We start from the raw sequence: 26,422 nt of genomic DNA, 5'->3' as shown, positions 1-26,422 counted from the left end.
TTTTGTGTACACATCGTCCTTACTTCTTTACTGTTTACTTTACGTAAAGTAACTGTTTAACTTTACAAGAAATTGCAAAGGAGTTCTTCCGTGTGGTTGGACATTCCTCGACATCTACCCACAATAGATGAGACTTCTAGTCACTTCAGATACTCACAAATGTCTGTTTTGTTAGGTGTTTTGAGAATAGCCCACTAGCACCTGTGAAAGGTATCTCACCATGGTTTTAATTTGCATCCTCTTATGGTTAATGACGTTGAGCACATTTTCATTTGCTTACTGGCTATTTGCATACCGTGTTTTGTGAAATATTTGTTCAAGTGTGTGGGGGGTGTCATTTTAAATTGGGTTGTTTGTACTTTTTATTATGAGGGGTTTTTTTTTATGTGTTTTGCAAATTTGCATGTCATCCGTGTACAGGGGTCATGCTAATCTACTCTGCGTCATTCCATTTTAGTAGATGTGCTGCCAAAGTGAGCACAGTTCTTTATGTATTTTGGATTTGACTCTTTCGTTAGATGTATGTACCGTAAATATTTTTTCCAAAACGATTACTTTTTAATGGACAACGGCAAGTACGTTTCATAACCATATGGAATACCCAAACATTCGAGTAGCAGATAGACCAGGCAGTTACTGCCACCACAAAAGTTTGGTATAAAAAACTATTCTAGAACATAGTGACTTCAAACAATAAGCATTTATATAGAAACCAAGGTTACAAGTCAGTTGGGGTCAGCTGACCTAGGCTGGGGTCAGCTGAAGCACCTTGGCTGCATCATTTTGCTCCCTGGGTCTCATACTCTCCTCCTGGAACCAGTGCATTGGCACAGCCATATTCTTTTCATGGCGGTGGCTGAGGCACAAAGAAACCAGCAGAAACATGCAAGACCTCTTGGGTCTTAGACTCAGACCAACACTGTGTTACTTTCACATCTACCTGTGGACCAAAGCATCTGTCATGGTTGAAATCAGAGCTGAGGTGGGAAACGTGCCCTGCCCATGGTTAGTAAGCTTTGCAAAATTACTTGACAAGTGGCATAGATACAGGGAAAAGCGAAGAATAAGACTCAGTGAAATCTGTTGCAAACATGTAAAAGTCGTTAAGTGTGTAAACACATTTTTAAAGAATTTATGATGGAAAAGAGACATTAGGAATAATCCATCGACCATTTTGCCCTCATAACTGCCTTGCTGAGTGTTTGATTTCCCTCCCTCAGCCCAACTTTTTCCATTTAGTATTCAACTAGTCCTAAAACCATTTATTTATGAATTCAGGAATTTATTCAATAATTATTTAGAATATTTCCTCTATGCCAGGTACTGGGTGCCAGGTTCTAGAACCACAAGGGTGATCAAGACAGACAGAACTTATGAAATTCAGCGTTGGATACAGACAACTGAGTAGGAAATTTCAGTTCAATAGGATGCTTTAGGGGGCCATCGGAAGGACAGCCTTACCCAGAGTCATGGTGTGAAGGTTTTACAAAGAAAATGAGATCTAAGCTAAAGCCTAACCAACAAATGGAGGGCAAGCTGACTTAGAACTGACAGTAGGTAGATGCAGTTTGAGTGGAGTTTCAGTGGAGAGGTGACCGCGGACCAGAATGAAGAGTGGATGGAAGACATAGGGAAACAGGAGGCAGGGAGGCTACTGCAATGTCTAAGCTGGAGGAAGCAGGGCATCAACCAGTGTAGACGCAGCAGAGGTGGAGACATGTGGATAGATTCCAGTGATATTTTGGAGCCCTGGGGGAAGGGCTTGGAGTTTTACTCTGTCTAGGATGAGGGAGAGTGAGAAACCAAGAATAGTGCCTAAGTTTCATGACTAATCCAACAGATGGTTTTACACTTAATGAAATCAGAATTAGAGGAAAGGGTCATGTTGGATTGACAGGGGGAATAGATAAAAAATTTTATTCTAAAATATTGAGTTACCTGTGTTAAAAGATAAGCTGAGGTATGTTAAATATTTTCAGAGCTTATTTAAGCAAAAGTCAAAATTCAAATCAGGTGGCATCCAATCTAAAAGACAGAGAGAAGCTCTGAGGAAACTTACAAAATGGAAGACTTACATGGGCAGAAAGGAGTTGGAACAAGGAAGGTGGGAAAGAGGCACATTAGCATGTGCAAAGTTATGGCAGGGTTACTTTCCTTTGGGGGATGACAGGGCTTTCTTTGGCAGATTACCTAATTAGTGCCGGTTAGGTGATTCCTGATGGACTGGTTTAAGATTCCATTTCTGGGAGAGCTGAGACTGTAATTAAATTAAGTCTTGCTTCCGTGACATGGGACTTAGCAGAAGTGCCTCTGTTTGGGGCCTACTGTCTCATTTTTCACACTTGTGAGATATCCAGGAGGCACTGTTTTGCAGTTAGAGGTAAACATGAGCCTGAAATTTAGTAGAGAATTTAGGGCTGGTGGTAGATTTATGTGTCATGGGTATATCGGACTTGGACACCAGCAGAGAAGGTGAAAATGCTCATGGAGAATACACGGAGAGGGCAGAATGAGGAAGGATATCAGCCAACAGCTCAACAAGGAAAGGGCGGGCAGGCGAAGGGATCTTGCCAGGGAAGCTAAGAATGTGCAGCCAAAGCCATAGGAAGGAAGATCATGGAGGAAGAGTATATGCCTGCTTTCAGGGAGGGAGAGACTAAATGTCAAAGAACAAGAGAAAAATCAATATGGTGATGGTCCTGATAAGACCCAAGGGAATGAAATTCGAAGCTCAGATACAAGAACAAAATTTGGGTAGGAATTGCCCCCCACCCCCACCCCCCAGTAGGACAAGATAAAGAGACAGTATGGAAACAAATGAACGGTTGATACGGTGTGGGTGAGAGAGTTCTTGATGGTTTCTCTCTCTCTCTCTCTCTCTCTCTCTCTCTCTCTCTCTCTAAGGAGGATAGAGTGGTATGGGAAGGAGGTGAAGCATTATTCTTTAGGAAAGTGAAGGTTTGAAAACAAAAACAAAAACAACAACAAAAATTGGGAGAGAAAATGAAGAAAACCTCATTGTTCTCCCGGCAACGTTAAGGTCCCAGGAGTGGTGGGGGACTGTGAATTTGTCATGTCTCACATCTTAATGACTTTGCTGTTTTCCACCAGACTTGGGAACACACAAAGAAAAAGCAGACATTCGGCTTGATTTACTCAGGTGGAGGAGAGACACCAAGAACGTGCCAGACACATTTCGTTCAGCGGCAAGCTGATCACCTCTTCACCGCTAACGCCCCTCAGTGAAGAACAACCAGAAGAATTTTCAATTTAAAAATAAATCCAAATATTTGTCTTCATATTATCAATGCTGTGGTATATTCTGAACATATTGAGAAATTGAAGAGCATGCATTTGTGTCTGCTTCTTTTGATTTCTGTAGTGTCATATAATATTTTAATATTCAGTGTTCGTCAAAGTGTTTTAGATATGATACTGTTTCTTGAGGGAAGTGGGGATACTTTATACATTAAGCACACAGAACAAAAAATGTACTTACCTTGCCTCCCTTTGTGAAGTGCAGTGCCTGCCAGAAGAACAGCGGAACAAGAGATTTGAGGATATTGGATTTCTTTTGCTCGAAACCAACTCCTTATTTTGTATTTTTGAAATTTTTCTTGGAATTGATTGAAAAAAATCAGAATTTTAGTTACTTTTTAAAATGTTTTATTTATTTTTGAGAGAGAGAAAGAGAGAGCATGAGCAAAGGAAGGAGCAGAGACAGAGAGGGAGACACAGAATCCAAAGCAGGCTCCAGGCTCTGAGCTGTCAGCACAGAGCCCGATGCGGGGCTCAAACGTGCGAACCGTGAGACCATGACCTGAGCTGAAGTCAGATGCTTAACTGACTGAGCCACTCAGGAGCCCCCAGAATTCTAGTTATTTTTTATCAGCTTCCCCAAAATAATCAACTCTTTGGTCAATAGTAAAGAAAGAAAAAATGGGTTTCCCATAACAATGCATGTTCATTTGCTGTCTCTTGTTGATATTCTTATGTCTGTTTCCAGGTGACTTCAATGGCCATGGTGAATTTATTTGCTGATCTTATTCTCTATGTCTGATACCTAGGGACATATCCTGTATATATGCTAATTTACCGTGATACTTCAAAAATTTTTGAAAAAAAATCATATGGACCAATGTTTACTATGTTAAGTCATCCAATTAAGAGATATACCTTTAAATGGGTGTCCTTTCAACCACAGCCTTTTGGATCAAGGCACAACCATGCCTGATGATCAAGCCGATATTCCCACTTTGTAGAGTGTAATACATCTCAGGACAGAAACACACTGAGATGTTGGTGGAAAACAGGAGCATTCCTTTAAATTAATAAGTTATGATAAAGCATCTTTATCAACCACAGTCATGAGTTATTTACACAGGCAGCAATTTAGGTATAAAAGGTAGAACCCAAGTACCACTAGAGGAATGTAGGTCTACTTACAGAGAAACTACATCATCTGATGAAAAGATGTATACCAGAAGGCTCCTCTTAGTACAGCCCGAATAGAGGAACGGGTTTTACAGCTTTGTTTGACATCTATGAATTAAACAACAGGTCTTAAAAACAGGTTTATAAAAACTGGTTCTTAAACAGTGGAAGCCGGATTGCACCGTAGGCATTCTTGAAGAGTAACTTACCTCTCACCTTGAGTTGAATATACACAAGGGGAATGAGCCAGACCATTTCATATATTTTGGTTGGCTTCACAACATATCTATGACTCAGGCAGTGAGTCATGGCAATTGTTAAGGATGATTTAAATATAAGCCAAAAAGTGTGTTCTTGTGAATGCAGCTTGACCACTCGTTTCAGGTAAATGGACATGTCCTTTTTTCCCCTTTGATGGCTAAGTTCCAGGTTTTCCTTGTCATTTTTACAAGCCTGGATCCTATAATATCACCTCTCTAGGACTGTGGCAAGGGAGCCTCATGATAGGAAGAAGCTGAGAAGAATCCAAGGGCACTTCCTGACCAGATGAAATACAATAAAAGCCTGGAGCCAGGGGACATGGAGTGGATTATAAAGAAAATTATAAAGAAAAGCAACACTTCCTTTGTTTAGATGCAGAAAAGTTGTGTGGCTGGAGAGAGAGAGAGAGAGAGAGAGAGAGAGAGAGAGAGAGAAGTTAGATATAGTTTTGTTGTCATCAGATTGTCATTGAAATGTTTTAAGTTTGTTTATTTATTTTGAGAGAGAAAGAAAGCATGAGCCAGGGAGGGGCAGAGAGAAAGGAGGAAGAGAGAATCCTAAGCAGGCTCCTCCTCAATGCAGAGCCCACGCGGGGCTCGAACTCATGAACCGTGAGATCATGATCTGAGTGGAAGTCGGATGCTTAACTAACTGAACCACTCAGGCACCCCTGGATTGCCATTTAATTCTTACACATGGCTTTATATATGTGTGCATGTGTGTACCTGTGTATCTGAGGGGAAAGACAGATTAGAGAGAGGGAAGGGGAAGAGGCAGACGGACAAGGAAGAAGGAAGAGGAGAAGGAAAGGAAAAGAAGGAAAAACAGAAGGAGGAGAAAAGAGAAGGAAAATAGAGATATATCAGGAGAAAAATCTATGAAAAGCACATGGCAGAGTCCCTGCCAATCCTAAGGTGTGATTTCGGTTTCCTTACTCTCTTTTGCAGAGATATAAAGAGGAGGACAAAACACATAAACATATAGACTTGTATTTAAGCATGTGTATTACACCTGCAAATACAATTCATAATATGGACTTTACATACAAGTAGAGAGTCTCACAGAAATGGGAGCATGACTATCCTACTTCATTCATCCAGATGACTACAAAATTTTCCACTTGTCAATAGACAGCTACATGAAGTTTGAGAAAGAGTAAGGACATCATTAAGTGAGTAAATACAGAATGGGGGAAAAAACTGGGTTGAGATTTCTTTCCTGACTTTATTTCCTCCCTATCAACAACTATGGAGATTCTTATCACAGCTGACCTTTGTTCCTATGCTTTTACCAAGTGGGAACACTCGTCCTTGGGCACTGAAGCCTCCATACAGCTGTTTTCCCTAAGAGGTGCAGGCAAGGTTATGGGTCTTGAAAATAGGGCACAGAAGGCAGCAGGTGCTGCGGTCCATACAGGCCCTTATTGGCTTTCCCTGCTGAGAATCCAGGCCATGGCTGATGTAGGGGTGCGTGTATGTGTCACGGAATCAAGTTCTTGGATTTAGCCAGATTTGATTTCAACTTCTGAGTGAGCCTGTATTTTCATGGCAGATCAGCAATAACTTCACAATTCTTTCTCTGCAGGTAGAAGGTAGACCAGGCTGTTCTGTATTCTTTGGGATCAGAAAATTCATTTTACCTTCTCCTCTGTCCTTAGCTAATTCTGTCCTCTGAAATCTCACCCTCTTTGATAAAAACATAATATTTCATAATGACAGTCCAGTAGTATGGAATCTCATTATGTCTCAACAGCATCTGTGATTATGTTTTATTCATGTAATATCTTTATTTAGATGACACATTCATAAGGAAAATTTCTAGTTAATCCCAGATAGATACCCAGAAATGTTCAAGGTATGTTAAACTGGTTGGACCATCATGCTACCAGGATTATTAAGCTGAATGGGAAGTGATCAAGTTACAAGTCAGGAGGTCAGAATTCTTTTTTTGGATATGGCACTGATTTTTTTTTTTTTATTAATTCAGTGCATTTTTTTAAGAACTCATTCTCTTCTGTAAATGCAGGCGTTGGACTGTGTGTGTGTGTGTGTGTGTGTGTGTGTAGTTTTTTTTCCCATAAGAGGAAGACCCAGCTCTTTCTTTTTCAGACCCTTCCTTTTCTGGTCAGATACCCAGAGACTTGTTAGTGAAAGAAGGGAAATTGGAGATGCTATTCCTTAGAACTGACATATTGGGGAACCGGGGTGGCTCAGTTGGGTCAGCGTCTGACTCTTAATTTTGGCTCAGGTCATGATCTCATGATTTGTGAGTTCGAGCCATAGGTCAGGCTTTGAGCTCACAGCGCAAAGCGTGCTTGGGATTCTCTTTCTCCCTCTCTGTTTACCCCTGTCCCGCTTGCTCTCTCTGACTCTCTCAAAAATAAATAAACTTAAATTTTTTTTTTTTTTTAAAAGAATGGACATATGGACATTTCACTTATGTGTCTCCTTCTACTATTTAGCATTGTGGGGACTGTCACCCCCCATTGCAAGCATTACTGAAAAGGCACCTGACCCCTTCCGTTTCAGTGATTCGACTGGCTTCAGTTTATTCATCTGGCTCATACCTGTGATGTAACAACTAAACACAAACATCCGGGAAAACAGGGTCCAGGCCAGTGTAACTTTGCACAGGCAGCTGCTTTGGTGGCCATAGTGTATGTTTTCCTATTAAATGTTTGTTGGAAGTCCTTTCTGCTAACGTTTGGTTTCAAGGACTACACAGGGTTCCTGGATAATTGAACCGTTAACTCCTTAGCGTGGTAACTGCGTCCATGTTTTTGAGTAGTTGGAAATGAATCCGATTAGGCACGAATTTAATCTAAAACTCAAACCTGCATAGGCCTGAATTTAAATCTAAATAGGCCTAAAATTTAGTTTAGTAAAACTTAAACTATTTTATTTGCAGATCTAATTGGAGTTAGCGATTCTTTTTTTTTAATGTTTACTTATTTATTTTGAGAGAGAGAGAGCAGGGAAGGAACAGAGAGGGGAGAGAGAAAGGCTCAAGCTGGTTCTGCTCTGTCAGCGCAGAGCCCCACAAGAGGCTTGATCTTACCAACCTTGAGATCATGACCTGTGCTGAAACCAAGAGTCAGAAGCTTAACTGCCTGAGCCACCCAGGTGCCCCTCAAGTTTGTGATTCTTGATGTCCAATGTATCTTTTTTTTTTAATGTTTATTTGTGTGTGTGTGTGTGTGTGTGTGAGAGAGAGAGAGAGAGAGAGAGAGAGAGAGAGAGAGGAGAGAGAGAGAGAGAGAGAGGGAGAGAGAGAGAGAGAGAGAGAGAGAGGGAGAGAGAGAGAGAGAGAGAGAGAGAGAGAGAGAGAGAAAGCATGAGCAGGGGAGGGGCAGAGAGAAAGGGAGACACAGAATCAACTCAATGAGCAGGGGAGGGGCAGAGAGAAAGGGAGACACAGAATCAACTCAAAGCAGGCTCCAGGCTCCAAGGTGTCAGCACAGAGCCCCATGTGGGGCTTGAGCCCATGAACTGTGAGATCATGACCTGGGCAAAAGTCAGATGCTTAACCGACTGAGCCACCCAGGCACCCCGATGGCCAATGTATCTGTACATTCAAAGGAAAATGGTAGGTTCAGAACACAATATAAACTGGTGCTTTGGCCAATCACCCTTCACCCCGTTATTTTTATTTCCTTCTGGTTATTTCCATAAGTGCCTAAGTAATTAGAAAAATGGAAGTAAGAGCACAAGCTGATTTTGAATCATTGAAAATTTAAGTCCCTTAAATCTATAAAGGCAAAGAATTTCATTTCCTCACCACATCTGTGAAGAGGTTATATTTTCACCATTTCAGACCAGCACAATTTATGTACGTGAAATGATACCAAGTCTAAATATATATTCTTGTAGTGCCTGGTTGGCTCAGTTGGTTGACTATCTGGCTCTTGATTTTAGCTCAGGTACAGTTTGTGGGACTGAGCCCAGCATCAGGTTCCCCTGTGACAGCGTAGAGATTGCTTGAGATTCTGTCTCTCCTCTCTCTCTGCCCTTTTCTCCACTTGCATACTTTCTCTCTCAAAATAAAACATTTAAAAATTATATATATATATATATATATGGATTCCAATGAATCCTAAAAATATACATATATATGTATATATGTGTGTATATACACACATATATATACATACACATATATATGTACGTATATATACACACATATATACGTACATATATATTTGTATATATATTCATATATACATACATATGTACGTACATGTATTCGTATATTCATATATATGTACATATATATGTACATATTTATGTATATATATGTAAATATATACATATCTGTGTGTGTGTATATCTATCTATCTATCTATATATCTATATATGTATATTCTTAGGATTCATTGGAATTCAGATAGGACCCAAGTGTTATTGAGCAGTATCAATGGTCATCAGGCACTATGCCATGTGATACTGGAGCTTCCAGGGCCCTCCAGGGACTATGTAGGGAGGAGAGTTGATATTTATTTAGAGTGTGCTCTATTCAGACTGCACTGGGTACTTAACCATACATTTTTGCAATCAATCCTGACAGCAGCTCTCCAAAGTAGACACCATTACTCTAATTTCATATATGAAGAAATAAAGAAATGGAGGTCTGTGAAGTTGTAAAAATGTACCTACATAGGGCCTGTCATAAGTATCATACACATTCATGATTAGTGTGGGTTTGGTTTTTTTGTTTTTTTTTTTTGCCACTCACCCATTTGCATGTGTATATCACTTTTTTTCAACTAACTCTAGGATAGAAAAGGTATTCACACTTATAAAATGAAAGAACAATTCAAGATAGAAATATGATCAGTAAGGGTATAAAATTTATGTGAAACCATCACAGGAATGTTAATAGTAATAAACACCGAAAAACAATTAAGTCTAATATTTGGTCAACTACTCTAGAGAAGGGAATATTTATAGAAGGATAATTTTACTTCCTCAATAGAATTCTTAGGAGGGGCACCTGGTTGGCTCAGTTGGATGAGTGTCCAACTCTTGATTTTGGCTCAGGTCATGATCCCAGGGTCCTGGGATTGAGCCCCTCATCAGGCTCTGTGCTCAGCACAGAGATTCTTGAAATTATCTCCTTCTCTCCCTCTGCCCCCTCCCCATGCTCTCTAAATAAATAATAAATAAATAAAAATAAATAATAAAAAGAAGAGTTCTTAGGAAATCTCAATGCAACATGACATTGCATTTTTAGAAATTTGCATAGTGATTATGCACATGTGAGTCATTTATATTGATGAAGTCATCCTGCCCTTCATCAACGAATCTCTCTTTGCATGTTTTTAGTCTGTTTGTCTATTTTATCAGTCACACACTGTTACAATACATAAGAGAGTTCTATTGTTACCACTATCATCATTATTTTAATATAGGAAACTACTTAGTGTATATGTTGTTATATATACCTGTTAGTTGGCCTAAGTTATACTTATCTCTTTAAAGCTATTACATTATTTTTCATAAAATTATTCTAACCTAGAAGAGCATTCAGTATACTAGATGCATATCATAAAATATGCATTTAAAATTAGTGTCAGGGAGTAAAACTTTCTTGATATTGGAAACTTGATTTCTGTGGAAGCCATGTCAAGTATCTTTGCAAACAGTGTATCTGGATAATCTCAATGCTCTAAACCCAGAAGGAGGAAAATGTTCTCTCTCTGACATTGTGGCATAAACAAGAAATATACACTGTTTTCTAAAATTGTGAAACTTGAAAGGCAAATAGTGTGTTAATCAACTTAGAAGTGAAGCGCTGTCTGGTTCTGCATGAATTTCCAGTTTTCTTTCCAAGAAGGGATACAAGGAACCCCCTTAAGTGAGATGGTAGGAAATGTCTTTGTCCTGGTTTCTTATCATTCTTATTTACCAGGTTCGTCCATTTTGTACCTCCCACTGTCACAACAAATTTGATATCCAGTTGTTGTATATTTAAGGTTTAAAATACAAGGCTTTGACTCATTTGGAAACGTTTAAGAGGACTTCCCATGTCCTAGCCTCAGAGATCAGCCGTGCTCAGTTCTGGAACTCAGGTAGGTTGAGATGATTGCGCTATCAGTTTCATTTTAGGAGAGGAAAGGTTACTTTTGAATTGAAAATGTTTCATTTGTTGAAGGAGGATTTGCAAGAACTCCTTTGGAAAGAGTGACCTATACAGAGAAGCAAACACATTGCTATCCACCTGATCTGTTGTACCTAATTACTTTTATAATTTTCATTGAGGTTTTCACATAAATGGATTCTTTAATTTCCTTTCAAGTTAGTCAACTGATATCTTTTCTTTTTTTATTTTTTAAAAAAATCTTTATTTTTTTGGGGGGGGTGGTGGGAAGGGGCAGAGAGAGGGAGACACAGAATCCAAAGCAGGCTCCAGGCTCTGAGCTGTCAGGACAGATCCCAACCTGGGGCTGGAACCCATGAACCAGGAGATCATGACCTGAGCCAAAGACAGATACCCAACCAACTGAGCCACCCAGGCGCCCTGTTAATTGGTATCTTAAACCAATGCCTTAGCATTGTCCCTCCCAGGGGTGAGCTGAGGGTAAGTTTCCCTCAGGAGGTTAAGTAGAGCAGGCACTGATTTTGGAATCAGAAGAGTATATTCTGAGAATCAGGACTCCAGGGACTCGACTTGAATGTATGCTTGCCTTCAGCCTTTACTCAAGATGATTCTGTTCATTTGCCCAACAATAGATTTTGACTGCAGACAAGTCTGACATACCAAGCAGTGTTGCTTTGAGGAACATATTCTATGAGATACTGTAAACTTCCATTATTTGCTAACCATATGAAAAAAAAAAAAAAGGATATTGTGGAAAACTCATCAATTGCTCCGAAGCAGACTGGTTCCACAACTCCAGAAGTCAACTACCAGAGTGAGCTGTCCTTGGCATTCCACACAGTCATTTTCACCTCAGGAGGAAGCCATGAGTGAATGTTACAATCTGGGAGGATGCTACCCAGACTCCTGAGTAGAAAAAGCCAGTTGCAAGTGAGGACTTGTATATCTTGGGGCTCAATGTCCTTCTCTTTACAAGGATGAGAAAAGCATGTAAGAAAGACCGAGGGAGAGTTTAGATGAAATCGCAAGGAGCACACAGTTGACAGAATGACAGACAGAATGAGAAAGAATTCTGTAAGAATTAAGTAGGACAGGACCAGGCAGCAATCAAGGCCATTCGCTGATTTTTTTCCACTCATTCAACCACTGGCTGAGCATCTACATGGTGTCTGCTCACTAGAAACTCACATTCCTAGAGGGGGAGAATGGGACAGGAATAAATGAATACAGGGAAGAGAGCCATAGATGATCACATAAGAAACTAATTAAGGGACACATAAAGTCTTCTGTAAGGATTTTTCTCTGTATAATATTCTCAGAATTCCAGAATTGACAAAACTACCTCTAAGTAATTTCTCTGACCAAGAAGGAAGTAGGCTCCCAGAACAAATCAGGGCTTTTTTTTTTTTTTTTTTTTTTAAACAGCCTGGGTAAATTCTAGCTCAGATTAAGCATTGGAAATTAGTTGGAAATACTTTATGGTATTTAAATCTTGCTCTAAATTTGTACAGTTCTTACCATGCATCTATATGCTCATATTAGGGATAAGTTGTTATTTAATACAAAATAGCCCATTTTAGTCAAATACAGAATTCTGAAGAAATTCCAGGCCATGTCCCTGTGCAAAAATCAATTGTGATCTATGTTGGTTTGTAAACTTGAATCTATAAGGACGGTATCTCATGGGCTATTCGTTTGCTTCTAGAGGAGGGACTGCCTTTTTTTTTTTTTTAATTTTTTAAGTTTATTTATTTATTTTGAGAGAGAGAGAGAGAGAGAGAGCGCGCACAAGCTGGGGAGGTTCAGAGACAGAGGGAGAGAGAGAATCCCAAACAAGCTCCACACCATCAGTGCCAAGCCCCATGTGGAGCTCGAACTCATGAACTGTGAGATCATGACCTGAGCTGAGATCAAGAGTGGGACGCTTAACCCACTGAGCCACCCAGGCGCCCCGAGGCAGGGCTGTCTTTAAACTTGAATTACAATTTAAGATTTGTGCCAATCCATGAGAAAATGAGCTTCGTTAGTTAAAATACCTCCTATTGTACAATGATGGAAGTCTGTTACAAAGTCTAAAATAATTCAGTTGAATAATCATTTGTTGAATGAATAAATCAATATCTGAACACATTTCACAAATTACATTCACCTTTTGCAGCCCTTTTTCATAAATCAAAGTATACACGAAAATAAACAAATTCATTAATAAATTCAAATATTAAACACTCCACACTTTGGTGCCCTCCACATCTTTCTGGTTCACTCTTTCAAATACCCCCAATGGTATCAATCCTTGCCTTCACTGGCACCTGTAGTCCCTCAGTCCTACCTGACTTAAATGCCGTTAGACCATTGTACCACTCCCTTGTGTATGCACTCAATCACCTCCCTCTGTCCTACACGCCTGGTGAAACCACAATGTAGGTGAATCCGATCTCTGCCCACTACATGCCTGCACCTATACAAGAGAATGAACGTACAGAAAACACACAATTTATCTGACTGGTCCTTTTTATATGCCTGGTTGTAAGCTTCAAAGGAGCTCTAATTCTGCTTGTAATTCATAATTTATATGCCTACATGCCATTCACTCTTCCAATGTCCTTGAACCTATATTTTATATTTTCACTTTTCTCCTTAAATCTTCAATGCTTCACTCCCTAACCTCATTCTCACTGAAGAACTGAAGCAGTGAGACCAGAACACGTTAATTTGTGCTGTCATCACAACTGCTCACCGACCTGTCTGTGCCCTCTTTTCTGTTGCCGCAGATAGACTGTCCTTACTCCTAGCCACGCCGGATCCTTCCATCTGCACACTGGAAACCATCCCTCACATCTAACCAGGATAGTGCATCAGCAATTTTTCTGTTTCTCTTCTTTCCCCTGTCTCATGGGATCATGCTCATTACTAGGAAAACATGCTGTTGGTTCTCCAGGCTTTACAAATGTTTCTTTCTTTGAACCTGTTTCCGTCTAGCTATTGTCCCATTTATTTTCTTCCCCATACAGTAAAATCCTTGAAATCGATGCTTCTACTCACTGTCTCCAACTCCCGCTTCTTCAACCTGTCAGAATTTCACAGGTACTGCTGTACAAAACTTGTTCTTCTCCGGGTCCCCAAACCTCTACGTTTCTAAACCAAAAGCCCTGTCTTCCTTCTTATCTTACCCACGAGATGATAGATGCAGTCTTTGAAAAAGAGTCTGTCTCACTTCATGTGATCAGTAAATGTTAGCTATTGGTATTATATCTATTCTGTCATGGGTATATAATTCTCAAGGGAAAGATTCATATGGTCTATCTCTGTATTTCCTATAGGAACAAACACTTAGCACACAGTAGAGTCGCAAAAAGTTAAATAAACACTAGAGGTTTGGTTGTATAAATAAATAAATAAATGGATGGATGGATGAATAAAAACAGAAGTCAAAGATAGGCAGGGCATAATGTAGCACACATGAAATTTTAGACTAATGTTATCTCCTTGAGATGTTTTCAGGTTTTTTTTTTTAATTTTTTTTTTCAACATTTATTCATTTATGAGAGACAGAGAGCACAGGCAGGGTAGGGACAGAGAGAGAGGAAGGCCCAGAACTGAAGCAGACTCCAGGCTCCAAGCGGTCAGCACAGAGCCTGACGCGGGGCTCAACCCCACAAGCTGTGGGATCATGACTTGAGCCGGAGTCAGACGTTCAACCAACTGAGCCACCAAGGCACCCCAAGATGTTTTCAGGTTTTAAGACTGATAAAGAGAATTATAGAAGCCAGGGACTGTTGGGAGAAGGGAGATTCAGAGGTACACACACTGGATTTCGCCTTGGAGAAGCACCGAGAATCCAGAGAAACAGTCCTTGGTGAACTGACTGGGCCAGAGTTCACATTGGTTGCAGCTGATGAGATTTTCTCAGAGTGAACTCTCATTAAATAAGACCTGCACAAGCATGCCTTTACAGTGACCTTTGGAGAGATAAATTAAAACTCAAAAAGCTTTAAGGACTTATTTCAGATCAAAGAGCAAGAGGAAGTGACTGAAGACGCTGGGATGAAGATGGGTGTTTTAAAGTCTGCTTTCTCTATTTCCAGGTTAGGGTTTGGGCAGATTTCCATCTCCAGTATGGTAGCAGTTGATTCACTTCCAGAATGCTAAACGAAATATACATTTGCAAGGGGATTCCTCATTCCCAGCTGCTTCTACAAGCATTTTCGCCATGATCCTGAAGAGTAGTGGTATACACTACCCCAAAACATGCCACTTTGGTATGTTGATTATTTTGAGCCGTGGACATTTGAAAAACAGCAGACGCAGGGGGAGGCTTTCTCCGAACTCCCTTTATCTGCCTAAAGACAGATTCTCCAGAAGGAAGTTGGCTGCTATACATCTTCCTAGGAGTTTCAGCAACCAGGAAAGATGGACTGGTCACAGGAAATTGACAGGAGACACACTGTGTCATGAACTGTTGGTGGTGTTTTGGAATGGTGGGGGCTCGAAGCTGACAGCCAAGAAGGAATTCTTGAAGATGTTTTTGGTGCAAAAAAGGTGATTTTTTTGGAGCACGGGGACAGGACATGCCCAGAAATGCTGCCCTGGGGTTAGGAAGAGTGGCTGGTTATATGTTATGGAGTTGGGGAGGTAAAGGCAAATGCAGGTTTCCAGAAGGACTTTGATATGCTAAAGAGGACTCCTAAAATAACTGAGGCCTTGCTATTAGTCACGCTAAGGTAGTTTTCCCTCCAGTAAGGCATTAACATGAAGACAGTTGGGGGTTCCTGGACTAAGGTTATACTCTGTATATGCCTCAAGTATTTGTCAATGGGCTGCAGGTTATAAAGAAATTTAATTTCACCTGCTATTTCCTCTTGCCTTTGTTCCCCACATCACTATGGAGGGGAGGGTGGATATTAGGGGCTCCAGAAAAGTGAGCCTATAGGTTTCTGGAGATTAGGTTATTGATAAGATTGCCTTTTTCTTGTCATTTACTAAGACATTTGTAACTGATGGAGACCCGTGTTCTTCATGACTGTGATCTCTATCAGTTAACCACCATTTGTTTTCTTTCCTTTCCTTTGTTCTTGGGCAGCCAGGAGTGCCTGAGGAATATCATACATATCCCACCTGGGGAGGGGGCGGTGCCAGCTTGTACTTTGTGCTAAGCTTGCCTTTTGCTCACTCATCACTATCATCTCCCATCTATTCCCTTACCCTCCCCTAAAAGGTCACATCTTCCCTCTACTTTCCCTACAAAGATGGCATTTCATCCTGGATTCTAAGCCACCCTGGAGAGATACTCATTTTTCCCTGGAGAGCTCTCATGTATGCACATAACAGGCACACATGTTAATAAGCTTCTGTTTTTCTCTCGTTAATCTCAGCTGAAAATTCAGAAGGATACAAAAAAAAAAAAAGGTACAAAACGACTTTTAGTAGCAGGTGCCTAGCAAGTTCAGAGGTTTACTTTATAAATATTTGTTGAATTGGTGAATGGGTGTGCCTTATATGTAATAATGGGATACTACTCAGAGGTTTCTGTGGGTTGTCTTTGGTTTTTTGATTGCTCTGCACCTCAGAATCAAGATATAGCAAGATAAAGGAGAGGGAGGCTCTCCCCCCACACCTGACATCACAGGGCCGAGGAGGGTGACATAGGATGTAGGTGTGTATCTCTTTTACACAAATGTGTTGGATTCAAACCCTAGATTTTATTTAAGCCTTCTAGAAAGAAACGTAAAGTTTATTATTACAAGACTTTTTTTTTTTACAAAAGAAAAACAAGGCTCTGCAAAGCTTAGTAGTTGAATATCTGAAGACAGAATCTTCTTTTTAAATATACTAGGAGATTTCAATATGAAAAGTACCACGCTTGTTTATTTACCTTCAATTTGCAGCTTTTCAGACACCAAAACATTTCTCTGCTGAAATGAAACAAGTATCTCTGGCTAAAAAGAGAGAGGGAGAAGCATTTAATTCTGTGCACATAATAAAACATTCACACTACTGCATGATCCTTGCTAGGGCGGCTCTTTAAGAAATGGGCTTTAGGTTTTTGCTGAGAACTGTCTTTAAACAAACAAACAAAGCTAGTGCAGGCTTCAAGACTTGCAAATATAATAAAATTATCAAGTCAACACTCTTATGAGGGCTGACTTTATAAGCAAAGATTTGGAATTGAAATATCATTACAACATTAAGGGTTTGTAGTTGTACAATGCAGATTTCAAAGAAGGAGAAGTTAAAATATGAATATTATAAAAATATGTAAAAAGAATAAATAGTGTGAAATGTCAGTACTAACTCTTTTCCCTTACTAGGGACTCTGCGGCACCCTAGAGCTGAGCCCTTCGCCGCCCCCTGTCCCCGGAGCACGGAGCACGCATGCGCAGCAGACTGCAGCCCACGTTGCTGTCGCCAGTTTGCCAGTGGGGAGATGACGGGCGCCACGCTGTGGTGCAGGGGAGCCACTGCCACCTGCAGACGGATCCCTTCCTCTGGTCAGCCTCCACTCTACCTCTGAAAAATCGGGGTGATACACAGGCTTTCTGGAGTTGTCTGCTAGGCTATAGAGATCCCCGCCTTCTCCTTCACACAGAAGTTCCTGGGGTTCAACTCTTACCGACTTCACCGAGCTCCAAACTCTGGGTAGCAAGGCAGCCAGTTAAATCCCAGATCCTCCCGAGCTTTCCAGGGCGAGGAGGGGATTTAAGAGCAGCCTTGCACTAGGATGATCCTCATCTTCCCTGCAGGACTCACATTTCTATTTTTTAAGGTGCACTTTCTCTTGAGCTAAATTCCAAAGTCCTTTGTGAGTGTTAGTGATGCCAGAGGTACTGTCCAGTTTGATGACTGGATGGTTCAGGAGTTATTTCTGTTACAGGATTATAATATTCCAATCGACCGCGTCGGATCAAAGGGCAGAAAAAAAGCCTCACCGGTTTCTCGGGGAGGATTCATATGCTCCTATGTGAAGGTCAGTCTCAAATCAGGTAGTTACCCTGCATGAAAATATTGTTTAAATGTTTATTTATTTATTTTGAGAGAGAGAGAGAGAGAGCAGGGGAGGGGCAGAGAGAGAATCCCAAACAGGCTCTGCACTCTCAGTGCAGAGCCCCATTTGGGGCTGGAACGCGCAAACCATGAGGTCATGACCTACCTGAGCTGAAATCAATAGTCAGACATTTAACCCACTGAGCCACCCAGGCACCCCAAAGTATGAAAATATTTACATATCCTGTCGTGTGATCAGATTTTCACATCATTTGGGTAGAAAGAAAAAATGGAGATGTGAGATCCCAAAATATGAACCAGGGATCATTGAAGGGAAACATTTCATGTGGAACCCATCATATCCTTCCTGTGACTGATACAGTCAGGGAAAGGACTGCAGCCTATACCCCTAAAGCAGGAGAGCTGGCCTTCATCGGATACATACTAAGTGGTATTTATTCTAGGCACTGTGCTAGGAGCTAAGGATAAGCAAGTTAATCAAAGCGATCACCCTTACCTTCACAGAGCTTTTGGTCTAGTGTGAGAAAAGTAAAATGATTAAGTGCTAAGACAGAAAGCTATAGAAAGACATCAAAGGCATAAAATGGGATTCTAATTACTCCAGAAAGGTAGGTGTCAGGTAAGACATCCTTGAACCAGCTACCTTCAAGCAGAGACCCTAGGAAGAATTAACAATGTGAAGGGCAAAAAAGAGGAAGAACAGAATGTGCAAAGGTCCTGAGGTGAGAGGAAGCCTGGAACTTTGGTCAGAGTTCACAGTGCATTGGTGGTGATGGGATAGAGTAAAGTAGTAGGAAAGGCAGAGGTCAAATCAGGTAAGCCACTGTAGGATTTTAATCTTTCCAAATGGCACTGAAAAGTCACTGAAGGATTTTAATTTGATAGAGATATGATCTTACCTTCAGTCATTTCATGTGTACAGTAATAGGTGGTGTTACCACTTTCAGGGGTTGAGTTCTGACTCGTAGGCCCCTTTGAAAAATGGCTCAGCCAGGCCCTCCTCAGCATGGGAGTATAGTTTGATACTTTGTTATTTGCTTTAGGGGAAGGATGAAAAGATTGTTTATAAAACTAAGTCCTTCATCTCCCATTTATAGAAAAGAGTACTTTTCTAAATGTAAGAAAAAGCTGATAATCTTTAACTACAGTAACACAGATTTATACAAGTGATACTAGAGTCTGTAATTTCTACAGTTGTTATAGGCAGTCAGATCCCAGAAACATAGATTTGTCATTCGTTTTCTTGTTTATGATGCACAATCATTCTTCAAAGCATTCTGTGATTCAAACTTCTAGAAATTATTGTCTGAATGTGCCCTTGCCCTGCTGTTATTTCACTCAACTTGTAGAACTGGCCCGATTTGCTTACTGCAAAGAAAACTTTATTCTGCTGTGGCTTTTTTGGACAATCTTTAAATTAGCCTCCACTGTTCTATTTAAAACCACTGGAGAAAATAATCTGCCATTCATGGCCAACTAGTCCTCAGGTGGAGGGAGTGCTGGCACGGACAGGCTGACTTAAATTCCTCCTAAACCATTATTTGATTGGTAAACTTGGGTACATCAGCTTGCTTGCTTGTTTGCTTTTAAGTATTTCTTCATCGACAATTCTTTGCTTACAAAAGAGGTACAAGAATGTAAAATGGATAGAAGAATGTCTACCTCTTCGAGGTTTTGTGATAATTGACAAAAAATACAGGTAAAGTGCTTTGCATGCAGCTCCCCACATAGAGCTACATAGTTTTACAAACGTATTATTTGCTGCTTCTTTCTTCCCAGGCATATGAAGCACATACTTTTCAATGAAAATTTAGAAGGCAGGCAGATTTTTGAATGGCTCGTTGATTCTCTTTAAGAAGATAGGACATCCCTACATTCAATTCTTGTTACAATTTTTGAAACACTAATGCTTTATATTAACTGAAGTACTCCTAGAATCCTTCTCTTATCCTGGACTTGTCCTGCATAACTTTCAAAGTCTGAAGATGACTTATATGCTCTATTCAGGTGGAGACCTTTTTTTTTTTTTTTTTTTTTTTTCCTTTCTTTCTCCCGTGTATCCTCTGTTGACCTCTCATAGATTCCCTATGTTAGAACTTGGGGGGGGGGGGGGGGATCTGCTTTAAACTCTGAAATGCCGAGTGCTTAGTAGCAGGAATCATATTTTGACATTGAAAACATTTGAAAAAAAGAAGGATTTTATTTTCTAAATATCGAAGGGAAAACGGTTTCACTTATTTGAATGACGACCGGTCCGCTTTCGACGATGGATCCTTTCAGTTTCTGGTGATGAAGATACTGGGGCAGTAAGACTTCACCCAGGGAAGCGGAAAACTGCCCTGTGAGCAGGCTGCGCTCCGAAGGCAGGGGGCGGTCGGCGCTGGAAGCTCCTGGAGATCCAAGGAGAATCGCGCTCCCTTTCCTCCCCTCTTCTAACCGCAACCCGTCCTGTAATTAGCGGAGCGAGTCAATCTGAGCTAGGCAAATCACTGGCTTTTCACGAAATAATTATATTTGTGTTGCTCTCGGACATGTGCACCTCTAAGCCTGAAAACAGAGACAGCTGTTTTTCTTTTTCGTGACCGGGGGCAGGGAGAAAACAGGGGAAGCGACAGTGGTGGAGGGAGCGAAACCAGTACGGGGTGGACGAGAAAAGTGGGAGCGTGGGAAGAGAGTCTGGCACGGACAGTTTCAGCGCGCAGAATGCCCTGTACAGTACGCGATGTGATAACCCTCGGAAGGGGAACAAAATGAGGCTTTTCTCAACTTTCTGAAACAGCCACAGAGCTCCCCAGTGTGTCCCGGCCTCCGCAGCTCCGGGGCCGGGCCGGGAGCGCCCCCACCCCGCGGGGCCGGCCTCCCCTCCGGACCCCGAGCCTGCGGCGCCTGGGCGCGAGCCCGGCACACCCGGCGTCCCCTCGTAGGAGCCTGCGGGGGAAAGGGCGCGACGCGTGGGTCGCGCCGGCCCCTTCGCTGGAGGGACGCCCGACGCTGCCTCCGGGGCGGGGACAGCTCCGGCCACCTTGCGCGATTCCGCCCGGAGCCGGCTGGTTCCGGGGGTGGGGGGTCCGGGCGCGCGGTGCGGGCTAGAGAGGAGCGCGGCCCCGCGTCGCCCGCGGGCTGGGGCAGGTGCGCGGCGCGTCGGCCCGGTGCTCGCGTCCTCCCGCCCCGCGGCCCGGGCGCCGTGCCCGCCCCGCCCCTGCCCCCGCCCCCCGCCCGCGGGCCGCCCGGGGCAGGGCCTGCAGCTGCGGCCGGCGAGCGGCGCACCGGGCATGGGCCGGCGGCCGGCGGCGGAGGGCGGCTGAGGGTGCGCGCTCGGCCAGGCGGTGTGCCCGCTCGCAGCGGGGACCGAACCGGCGGCTGCAGAGACCCCGGCCCCGCGGCGGGCGGCGGCTCACGGATCCGCACTGTGCGCGGCCGAGCGCGCGGCGCTGCCTCGGAGCGATGCGCTGAGCTCGCGGAGGGCCGAGCGCGGGGCTCGCCGGCAGCTCGGGGAGCCGACCCCATGGAGCCCGCGGGCGCCGGGAGGAGCCTGCGGGCGCCGCCACCGCCGCCGCCGCTGCTGCTGCTGCTGCTGCTCCTGCAGGTGGCGGGGCCGGCGGGCACCGTGGCTGAGACCCTGCTGGACGCGTCAAGGGCTATGGGCTCCAGCTCCAGCCCGCCGAGCCCCGCGAGCGTGGTGGCTCCCGGAACGACGCCGTTCGAGGAGAGTCGTTTGCCAGTGTTCACCCTGGATTACCCCCACGTGCAGATCCCCTTCGAGATCACCCTGTGGATCCTGCTGGCCTCCCTGGCCAAGATAGGTGAGCGAGCTGGACCCGCGAGCTGGGGTGGAGGCGATCGGAAGGGGACGCCCAGGTGGGTGGGCGTCCGAGTAGGCGAGTTGGCCTCTGGGTGGTGGCCACCTCCCTGCGGATCAGGGCAGGGGCGACAAAGCAGCTTCTGTTCCACAGGGACCCCGGGAGGAACACTTTCATGCTTTGGTTCTTAAGTGGACATTGGCCTTGAAATAGCCCGAAACTATTAGTCCATACAAACTCAGCGATTTGCTGCTTACTTTTGCCTGGGACACCAAGTGGTACAGCCTCCTGCCAAAGTAGAGACCTGTTTACTGAGGGAGGAGGCGAGTTAGCTGAGGTTTATTGGTCTCCCCCACTGGGAGAGAGGCGCGGGCTAGCACAGAGACTAAAACGGTTAAAGCCCTGGATGCTCTGAGAGAGAGGCGCCTTGGCAGTGACCCAGACCCTGCCATGCACCTGACTAATGAGGTGCATGGAAGAGGACCTGGGACGACTGAGTGCCTGCAGCTGCGACAGGAACACCCTGTCTCCTCCCCTCCTTTGGGCTGAGGCTGTCACTATCCAGGAAGCGTTTTCTTAGGTGACTGAGGCCAGTGAAGCAAGATGCATATTTAAAAATAATTAACCCACTTTTTAAACTGTCTCCTTAACTCTCATTTGGAAAGCAGAAGCGCTGAATGTCTTTTCTCATCTGCATTCCCCACGCCCCCGACACGTAAACTTTTGTTGTGCTCATGGTGCTTTATGCTATTTTTGCTTTATATTTTAAATACTTTTTTATTTTAAAATATGTCAACTACTGTCGTCATGATTCAAAAAGTTATTAGGTCAAAAGACACGTATGCATTATTGCATACGTCTTCTGCATTTGTCCTCGGAAAGAGCCTGTGCTGCACCGTGAGGCAGGTCGCCCTAAAGGATGAGCAGACGCCTTGCCTGTCGGCCTTGGGCTTCTTGATTGGTGGGAGAGATGCCATACACACCCGTGACCCTCATACAAGAAAGTGCTAAGTTGTGTGACAAATTCAGAAAAGATAATATGGCAGTGTCGGGAGGCAGAAGTCACTTGTGAAGTCACGATGTGAAGTCACGATGTGAAGTCAGGATGTGAAGGAAGCATTTAAATTGGGCTTTCAAGGATGACCAGGGTAGGGTCAGTCGGAGATGAAAGGGAACAACATTCCAGAGAGGAATGAACAAAGGCACAAATTGGGAGGAAAGCACAAAGCAGGTAGAAGAGATGGTTTGCAGGAGGGTGGAAGTTGTGGGAGGTAAGCCTGATGTCAGATAAAATTAATTAGATTCTATTAATGGTGGCCAAAGGAGGCACATGCTGTTTAGTGACTTTTCAGGCTGCAGTTGCCTGGCTTTGACATTGTTGTACCAGTTCAGTGTTTTAATTCCACCTGAGAAGTGGAAGCAGGGGAAATGGATTTCCCCATCTATCAGGTAGGGTATACACATTTGCAGGTAAACTCCTTGTCTGTAACAATACACTCAGGTGCTGTCTCCTCACATGGTCCTTACAACAACCCTGCCACGCAGGAAGGGCAGATATTAATACCCTCCCCCGCCCTTGATAGAGGTGGAAACTGAAACTCTGGAGAGCTTACAGGAGTTGCCCACAGATATACAAAGTGGGGAGCCAAATGCAGGCTCTGTTCACTCTGTCCCAGCCTCCATCGCTGGAGAGGTGCTTTTGTGCCCTGTTTCCATTACTGCTGCTCGGTTGCTATTTCTATTCAATTACAAGTCTTTGTTTTGTTCTTCACTCCTGATTATTTTAATCTGATTAATTACACTAATAACAGCTGCTGGTAGGCACTTAAGTTCATTACCTCTAATTTTCACAACCATCGTGGGTAGGTCTGATTACCCCATTTCCTATACGAAGAAACAGCAGTGGGGAGGTTACCTTGCTGGTGGGTGGGGAGCCAGAATTCCATCCAGGTCTGTCTGATGTCTCATCTTTGTGTCTATCCTGGAGGCTTGTTTTGTTATGGGGATTAAATGACACTACCTATGTATAACATTCTTAGAAAATGCTGGACGTGTGGTAAGCGCTGAATGTTGTCACTAGTAGGCGTGGAAGAGGAGTGAACTGAAGCCTTGGTTAGTGCTCTGGCACTGTGTTTCCTTTTCCACTGCGCTGGGTAACCTCCTGCCTTTCTCTGCTCCTTTAGGCTCAGCCTTTCCCAAGTGTTCCTATTCGTGTGTGGGTTGCTCTTTCATGCTTGTTGTTTTCTGTCATCATCTATTCATCTCGTTTGACTTTATCCCACTAATTGTGTGGTATTTTATTGAAATGCTTCTATGAGTTCATAGGTGTATTCATCTGCCCATTGGCAGTATTTTTGTTTTATACCCAGATGTATTTATATTCCCTGGCACTTGTTGTTCTGACCTTTCTGCCCCTCCCCCAATTGTAATCTTTACTGGCTACTAAGTCCCCTTTCTTCCCTGCATCTGGGGTGGCACAGAAATGGGAACACAGACAGATGTTCATGTCTCCCAACCAGAAGGGTCTGACCAGAGAGAGACCTCAGTGGAGACTGCCGTTTGTGAGGTAAAGGGTATATATCGTTCCCAGAAGAGAGAGTATAGTTTCAGTCTCCCAAGGCCAGTTTTTGGGGGTCTTTCCTAGGTTCTTCGTGTATATATGTAGTCCAGCCCTGCCTTCCTATTGCAACTCTGCCCTTAGAGAAGCCTGGAAATGCCCAGATATCCACCCCCACGCCCCTCCCCCACCGGCCCTGCACTTTTTGTTGGATTTGAGGAAAACTGTCTTGTATTGTGGGATGCCTTTACAGCCCATTAAACAGTATCTAGTCATTCAAATGCTATCTTAACTTTTGCCCTGGAAAAACTATTATTTGGGGAGACTTATATGACTTAATTTGCTCATATTTTGGGCACGATGATGAATTGAGCTGTGCAGGGAGACTTGAGAGATTATAGATGTGTTAACTCATGCAAAATGCCATGGTTTCTATTTGGAGCACTTTTATGCCATGTACCTGGTGTACCTGAACTTACCTACCCAGAGAACATGGAGAAACATTGCTGGTGATTAATCTAAACAAAGGTAACAGGTTGCCCCAAATGGAGGCTCCTAATAACATTTGTAGGAGGTTTAAATCATGCCTGATGGTGAATTCAGAATTGTTTGCTAGATTGCAGTACAATATAACCTTAGAAATATTGCAGTCAGAAGTGAGCAGGTGCATTTGCGGGAGAGTGTTGAATGATTCAACTTTTCACTCTTTTACCTGATTATTAGGGAAACTCAATTTCTGAATTATTTGGTTAAAAACAAAATCCTCTCATCATGATGATGATGTGAATGTGTATGCAAAGTAGGTTAAATAAATCAAAGAATGTAGGAAACTTATTATACTTTTGAACAGGTGTTAAATTTTGCAGTTTTAGAATTTGTTTTTCACTTAGTTCCAAGTTAGCACATGTGAACTTGTATTATTCTTTAATTTTTAAGATCTATATTTGGAATAATTGTTGATTTTTTTAACAGTTATGAAATGCACACCTTGCTTGGTAAATCCTATACACAGCAATGGAGTTCTACAGCTTAGAGTAATAGGTAGCCAAAGAATTAAGAAGAGGAAGAACTTCCAAGAGTGTTCTAAGATTGTCTCCTCTGATTTCCTTGCCCATGAAGTGGATCATTGGATTTGTCCTAAACCAGGTGAACTTGGGCATGTGTTCTACCATTCTTCAGAGTTCAAGGACAGAGTACTGGGTCCCTGCTGTTTAAAGCAACACAACTCCGTTCTCTTGTCCCCTCACCTACCTAGTAGTCTTGTTGAGCTGGCCTGTTTGCCTCTTCAGGTGTCAGCATGAATCCTGCCCTTTTCATCTCCTTTGCCCTTAAACTTGGGGTTAGGATGCAGAATTTTCCACTTCCCTCCACCCCGTTGTCTTGACATTAAATAACTTGTAGTATTATTATGAGGAAAAGTCAAAGCAGTTTGGTCCCTGAAGGTTTCTCCTCTGGGATCAATTCTGTCCTGATTTGAAATATGAAACCAGATAGTTTCTGCAGTTGTTATCTGTCTGTATTACCTGAGATCTTGATCTCTTAGAAAAACCTATCATTGCCCTTGATCTGTTTCTCTTTGTTGTATTTGTTTTTCCTGAAGTGTATACACCAGCTGGTTGGTCAGTGGATGAAGCTCATGATCTTTCCTTGTTTCTGAACCACATCTTACTTCGAACACACTTGTGGAGCTCAGTCTTCCTGATGGCGTGCGCTTGTTCCTAATAAAGCTAAAAGAAGAATTTTGATTTCTTTTTGTCTGAAAGCTTCCATCTCTCTCCACTTTGGGTTAACCATACATTTCCTGTGTTCTGTGTGAAGGATGACTGCAGCAGCTTGTATTGTTTCTAAGGATCATTCAGGTGCCACCTGGAATCTTATCACTGCACTGTAACGCAGAAATATTTTCATGTCTTTTAAAAGAGTAACAGGTAATTTTTCTTTCTTTACCTTGATCAACAGTCTCCGAAATTTATCTATTTTATACTTTTTCAAAGAATTAGATTTTGTTTGGTTTCTAGTTTACCAATTTCTTCTCTGTATTACTTAGTTACTCCTACTTTATTGGCATATATATATTTTTTTCATTCCTGAATTGAAAGTTTAGCTCATTAATTATTGAATTTACTTGTTTTCTAATATGTGTATTCCCACCTAACAATGATAATTAATCCCTGAAAAAAACACTTAGAGTTGAAGACATAATATTACTTTCAAAAATTTTAATGACAAATGTTTTTATGAGCTCCTATGTTCTAAAATAGGCATACCCTTA

The 26,422-nt window shown here is 42.6% G+C and overlaps 2 protein-coding genes and 1 non-coding gene across 3 annotated transcripts in view; 1 reads left to right on the top strand and 2 right to left on the bottom strand.

Moving 5' to 3' along the window:
• Window positions 1-375: 375 nt before the first annotated feature.
• LOC128773550 (U6 spliceosomal RNA) lies at window positions 376-481 on the bottom strand. Its single transcript, XR_008417918.1, has one exon. It is a non-coding gene; the product is annotated as a U6 spliceosomal RNA (small nuclear RNA).
• A 20,003-nt stretch (window positions 482-20,484) lies between these two features.
• LOC128773406 (translation initiation factor IF-2-like) lies at window positions 20,485-21,300 on the bottom strand. Its single transcript, XM_053889954.1, has one exon. It carries the CDS (start codon window positions 21,298-21,300, stop codon window positions 20,485-20,487), a length of 816 nt encoding a protein of 271 aa, XP_053745929.1.
• The window catches only part of SLC9A2 (solute carrier family 9 member A2), a 99,451-nt gene continuing 94,052 nt past the window's right edge, over window positions 21,024-26,422 (top strand). Inside the window, exon 1 of the mRNA XM_053890504.1 lies at window positions 21,024-21,596. Within this exon, the coding sequence (XP_053746479.1) occupies window positions 21,299-21,596 (298 nt within the window). The 5' untranslated portion in view covers window positions 21,024-21,298. The remainder of the gene's footprint in view (window positions 21,597-26,422) is intronic.

This window comes from Panthera pardus, unplaced genomic scaffold (genome assembly GCF_024362965.1).
Source record: "Panthera pardus isolate Hobbes unplaced genomic scaffold, ASM2436296v1 HiC_scaffold_25, whole genome shotgun sequence".
NCBI classification, from domain to species: Eukaryota; Metazoa; Chordata; class Mammalia; order Carnivora; family Felidae; genus Panthera; species Panthera pardus.
This window is presented reverse-complemented; position numbering and strand designations above follow the sequence as displayed.

Excerpts from the sequence above, each read along its gene's own strand:
- LOC128773406 (XM_053889954.1), bottom strand. The coding sequence starts at position 21,300 with ATGGGGTCGGCTCCCCGAGCTGCCGGCGAGCCCCGCGCTCGGCCCTCC.